Source organism: Leuciscus leuciscus (genome assembly GCF_965113295.1).
Source record: "Leuciscus leuciscus genome assembly, chromosome: 25".
NCBI lineage: Eukaryota > Metazoa > Chordata > Actinopteri > Cypriniformes > Leuciscidae > Leuciscus > Leuciscus leuciscus.
This window is the reverse complement of record NC_138724.1, coordinates 23,137,066-23,145,651: the sequence shown is the minus strand read 5'-3', so window position 1 is coordinate 23,145,651 and position 8,586 is coordinate 23,137,066. Positions and strand designations below refer to the sequence as shown.

General features: G+C 37.1%; 1 protein-coding gene across 1 annotated transcript; it reads right to left on the bottom strand.

Moving 5' to 3' along the window:
- Positions 1-1,007: 1,007 nt before the first annotated feature.
- Positions 1,008-8,337, bottom strand: cUnh11orf24 (chromosome Un C11orf24 homolog). Its single transcript, XM_082160342.1, has 5 exons — positions 8,090-8,337; positions 7,518-7,558; positions 6,769-6,945; positions 3,051-3,185; positions 1,008-2,546 (listed from the first exon to the last, which is right to left on the bottom strand). The coding sequence occupies exons 3-5, from the start codon at positions 6,914-6,916 to the stop codon at positions 1,699-1,701; spliced, it is 1,131 nt and encodes a 376-aa protein (XP_082016468.1). The 5' UTR covers positions 6,917-6,945; positions 7,518-7,558; positions 8,090-8,337; the 3' UTR covers positions 1,008-1,698.
- Between the last annotated feature and the right edge of the window lie 249 nt (positions 8,338-8,586).

The following is an 8,586-nucleotide window of genomic DNA, read 5'->3' as shown; positions in this document are numbered from 1 at the left end:
GTTGATGGGCCCCATTGACCTCCATAGTATGTTTTCCCCTTCTCCATACAGTGGAAGTAAATGGGGCCCATCAACTGTCTGGTTTCTGACATTCTTCAAAATATCTTCTTTTGGGTTCAACAGAAGAGAGAAATTCATTCAGGTTTGGATCAACTTGAGGGTGAGTAAATGATGACCGAATTTTGGATTAACTATCCCTTTAAGCAGTGCTTAGAGGATTGTTTTTATTGGCAGCAATGAGTTAACCAAAAATAGTTCAATAGCAAATTAAACTTTGTGTGCGCCATGTGCGATTTCGTAAGATACCGTGACAACAAATAACCACATGTGAGCTGTGATGTCTGATTCAAGACCAAATTACTCTTATGAACTAGTTCTTTTTAATGAGTAAAGTTAAAGAATAAAAAAATAAATAAAAAAAAACAGCCCGGAAATCAGCTGGAATCAGATGCACCAAGTCTGTGAATCATTTTAGAGTTGTTACTGAGTTTATATCTGATTCTTCACTGAACCGAGTCATTTGTCGGTTGTGTCCAATTCAAAATGAGCCGGGAATCGTTAGATACTGTATACGTTGTTCATGACAACATGTAACTAAAGAGACATATTTCCAACATGCAATCTATCAATAATAGTATTCTAAAATACATTACATTTTTTACCAATATATTATTTGTTTTGTTTTTTAGCATACAAGGCTGTAGCCTACAGTTAGTTAGTCTAAAATTTTCATTTTAGTGTGCTTTTTTTTTAATGAAGAGCCCGGTCATGTGTTATAGACTGTAAAAAAAAAAAAAAAAGGTTAATGTGCTACTCAAATGGTGACCATTTAAATTTTGGGGGGGGGGGGGGGGGGGGGGGGGGGGGGTGAACCATCTCTTTAATATATTAAGTGCAGGGAAATACATAGGAGCTCCATGATGAAAGTTCTTTTTTTTTTGTGGAAACTGGTGCACAGATTTCAGGTATACATGGATCACGGATTTCACACAATAAAAAAGACAGAGTGCAAAGTAAGTTCTTTATTATACATCTTTTTTAACAGTGCAGCTATTAAGACTTACAAAATCAATTTGGCACATATCAAACTATCATACTTCATACCATCCTCTGATCCCCAACTAACGCGATCATCATCTGTTCTTTGTTCCAGACACTAAATAAACAATGGCTGAGTTATTCCCTTGGCTTTACAATAATGTGCTTCTGTGCCACAATTCCTGGTTTGGCATTTATTCCTTACTCTCACATACAAAAAAAAAAAAAAAAAAAAAAAAAAGGCATTAATTCATAATTCTTTAAATGTTCCTGAACCGTTCCGACAAACATAAAAAGGCAATTATTGCAACCAACTCATCAGCTGCAGATGAAACACTGAACATGACAGATTAGACAAAACATATCCAAATATTGCACTATGAATCCCTTATAATGACATTCGTTGAACGAAGGTTGAGGGCTAAGTTAATACTAAGGCTTCAGCCCCGTGTGCCAAGAATTATGTGGAAGCTAAATCTGCATAGAAACAAAAGATATGTCATACCAACTCACTCGAGCACCAGCTAGATTCCCATAGCTAGAAGTCGTACAGGGCTTTCGAGCGTTTGAAATGCGAGCGAGTGCTACCAAGGGGCCTCAAACCAAAGTCAATCTGCTACCAAACGGAAATACACTGAAATGTAAACCACAAAATCCCGGTCAGACCCCCGAATCGGAGTACATTCCATTGATGAGATAGTCGACCTGAGTGTAGTCCTTTCGCTTGTAGCTCTCGTACGCTTGTTTGAGAAACAGCGCCACCGTGACCACGAAAAAGAGGAGGCCAAACAGAAGAACGGCCAGCAGAGAGCTTGTGTTCAACAGGTGGTTGGTCAATGAGTCTCCGGCCACCTCAACAATGGCTTGGTCCCTTTTGGGAATGTCCTTAGGCAGTTTGGATGTCACTACTGAGGGGCTCATTGAGGTTTTTGGCATGGTTGGCATTGGCTTCTCATCTGAGGATGTTGGAATGGGAGAAGTTTGTACTGGTTTAGAGGAAGAATTGGATGAAATTGTTGTAGGCACTAATGGTGAGATGTTGACAGACGATTTGGTCCCTGATGGTGAAGGTGAAGAAGGGTGTTTTGGAATTATGGTTTGTGCAACTGTTTTGTTGGTTGTGGTGCTGGTAGTTGCTGAAGAGGGTTTAGGGCTGGTCGTGCTTGGTTTGAGAGTAGTTGTGGTGGTAGATGTCATGGCTGGTGTTGTTGGAATGGTAGATGTCATGGCTGGTGTCATTGGAATGGTTGCTGTCATCGCTGATTTTGGCACTGCATCAGCTGTGGTGGATTTCTCTGTTGAATTTGCCAGCATGTTGGTAGTCGCTTTAGTTGTCAAGTTGTTTTGTAAAGTTGTTTTTGTAATATTGGAAGTCGTGGAGATGGAGACGTTAGCTTCAGAGGCCGATGGTAGAGTGGTATTAGATGAAGAACTGTCTGGAGAAGATTGGGAAGAGCTGGTGCCAGAAGACGCTTCTCTAGTCGGATTATTGTCCACATCGTCAGACTCTGCAAAAACAAAGATTGAGTTGGTGAACGGTTGACATGGCTGATTTTCTGGAAAAGATGAGATGAGATGAAATGTGATGAGGAAATCGTAAGAAAACATATTCTGTTGAGTTGGATCAGTGTAGTCTGACTCACAAATTACTCTTGCCATTCTTTTTAAATACATAAAAAATATATAGTGCAACCAGTGTAGTCTGATTCATAAAACAAAATACTCTTAAGAGTCATTTGTTTGTGAATTGGACAACATTGGTTGTGGTGTGTAAGATTCTTTAAAAAGAACCTGCACATAAATGATTCAACAAAAAAAAAAAGTCAATTCTGTTGATGAATCAATTAGAAAGACTCACAATTGACTGTTTTGAAACAGTGTAATGAATCATTCCAAAATAAGAGGTAAAGTTCCTGAAGAAAAATCAAATACTTACAAAAGATGAAAGAACAAATATATAAAACACAAATGCAGAAAAACCAAAGTAAAGGTATTAGCATTTGTGGTCACACCTGTCTCTGCTAACAGCTCGCTGATGTTCGTGACATTTCCACAAGAAGAGTTCTGGGTATTATTTGGGCAGTTGATCAGAAAACACGATTTTTCTTCATTAAAAATAGCCCTCGAACAAGATTCATCTTTAGGACCTGAAAAATGAAGAACAAACAAAATCAACAAGACTTCCTCTTCAAAGAAGCTGTTGCTTAAAAATAAAGCTTGTTTGCAGTCAATTTCGATTGCCTTCAAAACTACGTAAGATTGCTGAATTGTTACTGCTGAGTAAATTAATCAGTGCCACAGCCAAAAAAAAAAACCCAAACCCCCCCCCCCAAAAAAACCACACACAACCTGTGATTGCGAGTTTACATTCTGAATTGAATGATGTGCTAAAAAAAACCCACAAAAAACACCAGTGCAGTCAAATTCACATAAAATCTGAACAAATTATTGTTATCAGTTTGAATATCAGTCTGAATCCTTCCAAAATAGGAGGTAAAGTTGCTGAATGAAACGCATCATATGCAAATATATGCACAAGAGATGAAAAACTGAAACATACAGTACATTACACAAATATGGACGTTCCCAGAATAGCATCTTCAACATTTCCAATATGAAAAAAAAAAAAAAAAGACACTTTGTGCTACCAATAATCCAAATTTAAGAGGACAAATAACCTAAACTAAGTTTCTAAAGGCTGTTTTTAGAGTGTCAAGGCCAAATATATTTTACAGCCTGCTCTAAAATGACCAGTGCAATCTGTGACTCATTAACCTCAGTTGTTTTCATTGGGACAGAGACATTCCCTGAATGCTCATTACTGGATGTCAAACTGCATATCCTGAGCTCTGCAGTCTTCGGGAACGAGCAACGTCTGGGAAGAAAAACAGGCCTTGCCGCACCTCTCTTTGATCCCCTCCCAGCAGCCATGTGTGTGTTAGGTACTGCACACCTCAACCTCCACATCCGTCTCCACTCTTTCCCTTATTCCCACTTCCCCTGATTACTTAACCAGGTGGCTGCAGCACGGCAGGACCAACGGGGCTGGAAAGAAATTGCTTGCACTGGCACTGCAGAATGCTCCAAAATGCCCCCCCGTTTCCCTTTTCAGACACTCATCCAGCATTTAAAGCTCCAGGTGAATCAATAGTAAACCTCGGTGAGGTGAAAAATGGCAGTTGAATCATCTCTTGGTCAGCGTTGACGCACTAAATTGATGGGCCAGCTGCATCGTGTGCATTTTTTTCCCCTTTTAAACACTTCTCCAGCTGTTTAAAGCAGAAAACGCACGAAAGCAAAAGCGAATGGAGTCCGGTGTGAAATCGTAGAGGACCCGTCAAGACTTCAGCAGTCGCCACCGGTCGCTACATGGTACGTTTGGTCTTTGACGTGTCGAAAAAACACACCGTTCCCTGAGCTGGAATGTGGAATGCTTATGTATTTATAGCTCCCCATCATTCCAAACATTTCAGACTTCCAGATGGCGGTGGTGATTCTGACCTTGCTTTCGATCTCCATACGGTTAACGTGACGGAAACTCAATACCGAATGTGTACGTGCGTGGTGTCGGGCGGGGCAGGGCCAGCCGATCTACCCACAAACACAAAGCCAGCGTGCCCCGGGGTCATTTTGGCTGTCTGCGTGTTTACAGAGGTGGCGGGATAGTCAAGTTCAACGTGTGTGGCCAAAGCAAGAGGAGAGGAAAAGTGATTTACAAAAAAAAAAAAAAAAAAAACCTGTAGAAGGGTACGGCCCACTGAAGCAGCGCCTGGCGCATAAGCAGAACAGCCAGCCCAGGCCGCTCTTTCATCTTAAATGCGAAACATATGGCCCTCTTTGAAAGTGCACGTTCTTCAAGGGAAAGACGTGATGTATAAAAAGACAAAACAAAACATATGGCTTTACTTTAAGAAAAATATGATATTCTGCAGGTACCCTGTTTTATCTCTGAAGGTAGCACAGAGACTGCATTTTATTCTCAAGCCCTTAAAGAAACAAAGAAAAAGAAAAACGGCTGATTTAACTCTTGGAAATAGTGGAAAAGAATCAAACAAATCTGGCATTTACATTTTCCGCCTGTCTTATATTATTTGCAGGGGTCAACAATAAGGATGGCCACAGGAATGTCACTTGCCTTATCAAGACAGAACTTAGCTGATCATGCACACGCATCATGTTGCAAACTTACAGGGATTGCTCACTCAAAAATGCTAATTCGGTCATCACTTACTCACTCACATGTTGTTCCAAAACATGCATGACTGACTGACTTCTGCAGAACACAAAAGATGATATTTTAAAAGTGATCCATACAATGAAAGTCAATGAGGTCAAATGTTGTTTGGTTCCCAGGGTTCTTTAAAATATTTTCTTTTGCGTTCCACAGAAGAAAGCCATACAGGTTTGGTGACTGAATGTTTATTTTTGGGTGAAAATTGTTTTCTCTGACATTGAAATTCTAGCTGACACTGTTCTAGCAGATTCTGCTGATGTAGATATTATGACACCATGGTAAAGTTCTCAAAATGGCTTGCATCATTGAGGTTTTGTGTGAAAAACTGTATCCATGTAATATTATATATGTATTTTAGGTTATATAAATGGGTCATTGACATTTATAAAAAAATAAAAATAACAACTGAACAATGTTTAAACAAGTTTTACTTGTTAAAGAACATTTAAAAGTGTTTACATTTTTTTTTTAAATCTGTTTCTATGTCAGACAGTAAAACCAAATAGTTATATGTATATATATGTAGTTGTACCACCTGACATGGAAAGTCTGCACCAACCTACCCGTACTTGAAATTAGAATCAGAGCATTAGCATTAGATCAACAGACCTTTTCACTCACGCACAAGGATCAGTTGGTGTCCTCTGGATGATGCATTATCATGTTTACTGGTTATTACCTTGTCATAATAAAATATTCATAATAAAAGAGTCATGTTTGCAGTTGTGCCACCCTGACATTTGAGAGTATATAACTTGGACATAAGTTTTTCAATTATCTCAACAATTGTTTTTCATTTTTTATTAAGCAACCATTTAAAATAGTTTTCTTAGTCTGTTCATTTGTTCTGACAGTTGCCTGACATTTGGGGAGGTTAAGATAAAAATGATATATAATATGATATGTATATATATATATATATATATATATATATATATATATATATATATATATATATATATATATATATATATATATATATATATATATATATATATATATATATAAATAATTTAAATGTACTACATTTATTGAAACTAAATAGGTTTTATAGAATAAAGTGAAATATGTCAAGAATTCATATAATATATTTAAATATACAAAATTATTTAAATTATTATTTTAAAAGGAAATAATGCACTTGGACACAAAAATATGCACATCATGCCATTGACCCAAATATATGTTTTTAAATGGTTTCTTTTTGTTAATAAAGCTTGACAATAAAATTAAATATATCAGTATAAATTATTAATATAATAATAAAATATAAATAGTAAAAACAAATTGTTGTGTCTCATGTATTTCTGGCAAATGCTACCTTAAATAAATGGGGAAAAAAACGTAATAATAATGGTGGTTTCTAAAGTTGTAATTATTGTTATCCCAACATACTATCAGTTAATACTTGAATGAAAACAGAAGAATATCTATTCAGAAATAATTAATGTATAAAAATCAAGAGGATATCTCAGATGCCCTAGAAATAGACTTACAAAGTTTCAAGTCACAATCCTCTGGTCTTTCCACAGTCACATTAGCCACTATCTTGAAGCCGTTCTTCAAGTGCATGGGCGCACATGGAAGCACAAAGAGCCCAAGGATGGGCAGCAGCACCAGGACGGGGTGGACAGTCATGATCATAATGAGAGAGAAGGTCACATCCCCAACATCTGTGGGATATACAAAAGCAAGGATTTATAAAACTGTACCTCAACCCTATTTTTCTTAAATACATTAGATAGATAGATAATCAATTGTATCAGAGAAGTGAGTGAGAATAAACATAAATGTGATCCAATTGCGCCATCTAGTACACATTCCAAAACACTACTAGAACAAATTTTGAAATCTCTTCAGGTCTCTGCAAAACGGCTGTTTCACAATCCTATTCAACTAAGACTAGACCATAAGTACAATGAAAACACATAAGCATAATATACAGTTACCTTTTTATATTACTTTTCAGATTATAAAATCCAATTTTAAAGTAGCGTAAGGTCTAATCTCTTGTCTGTGCTAGAAAATGTGATTTGCTGCACTGATACAGGCTGTTTTAGGTATAAGGAAGTTTCAGAAGTGAATAAATAGGTCTCGGGCGCAGCACATAAATCTCTGCCACACCCCTCAGAACGCCTGGTTACTGCCACCACTGCAAACAGCACTGAAGGGCTCACTAAACCCGTTCCAGGATGTGCAGATCATATGACTTCCATCCAGGCTTGAACAAAGGAATGAAACTCACTCAGAGATGAAGTAGATTATTCACGGATGGTCCGTCCTGAGCTGGAGTAAAACACAGAAAAGAAATAAAGCAGTCTGTAGCTATTGAAAAAGAGAAGGGTTAAATAACTCCCAAAGAACTATCAGCAAAGAATCCTCAAACTTTATCGCATCCATTTTTCTTAAACTATAAAGGGTTAAGACACACATTTCTAGAGGGTTAATATACAATTGCATGCTGGTACAAAATCACAAATTCTTATCTGTGTGTGTATTATTATGGTTACTAACACCTTAAGAGTCAGTACTAGGGCAATGTAGGTCAGCTAAGAAGAGAGACCAGACACAAACAACACCATTGTTTGTTGTTTACAATGGAACACGTGTTTTCTAACTCTTTACATCTAGATATATTTTTCTTAAAGACACAACCGCCTTTCTACAATAAATATATAAATATTAATTACATTAATGACAAAATGGCTTAATTACACATGCATTTGAATGACCACAAGAAAATTAGAATACAAAATCGGTGTTAGCTATTAAAGCAATCTTGACAAATATAAAGAAAGCTCACGAGGATGCACTTACCATACAAATACAAAGCTTCTTTTCACAATACAAATATCAGTTTGTATAGATGTAAACAGCAGCGTTACCAAAACACTCTTTTTACCGTAGAAAGCAAGCAAATGAATACCGTCTCATTCCACATACAGGGTGTTTAATGTCACTCTCCAGTCAAATGCTTCATATTTTAATTCTGGCTGTTTATGTAAGTAGCAGATAGCTGACAGACACGACACACGGCTGATGCGACAAGAGGAAATGCAGGACTTCCGGGTCACGTTGCGGTCCGTGAGCGTGTCAAAATAAAGGTACTCAGCTCATAATTAAATTTGAGTTTATTGTACGTAGGTGGACATTGATTAACGGAAGATTAAATTACATATTAGCAAATAACGCTAACTAAATTTAAGTATTATAATATACAATTAACAAAGTAAAGATGAAAGAAAGCCACTTAGCTCATCTACCAATGTCATCATATCTACCAGATATATATGATGATATTGGTATTGGTAGAT

Excerpts from the sequence above, each read along its gene's own strand:
- cUnh11orf24 (XM_082160342.1), bottom strand. The coding sequence starts at position 6,916 with ATGATCATGACTGTCCACCCCGTCCTGGTGCTGCTGCCCATCCTTGGG. Across the intron at positions 3,186-6,768 it reads GGATTGTGACTTGAAACTTT|GTCCTAAAGATGAATCTTGT; the intron begins GTAAGTCTATTT and ends TTCATTTTTCAG. Across the intron at positions 2,547-3,050 it reads CGAGCTGTTAGCAGAGACAG|AGTCTGACGATGTGGACAAT; the intron begins GTGTGACCACAA and ends TTGTTTTTGCAG.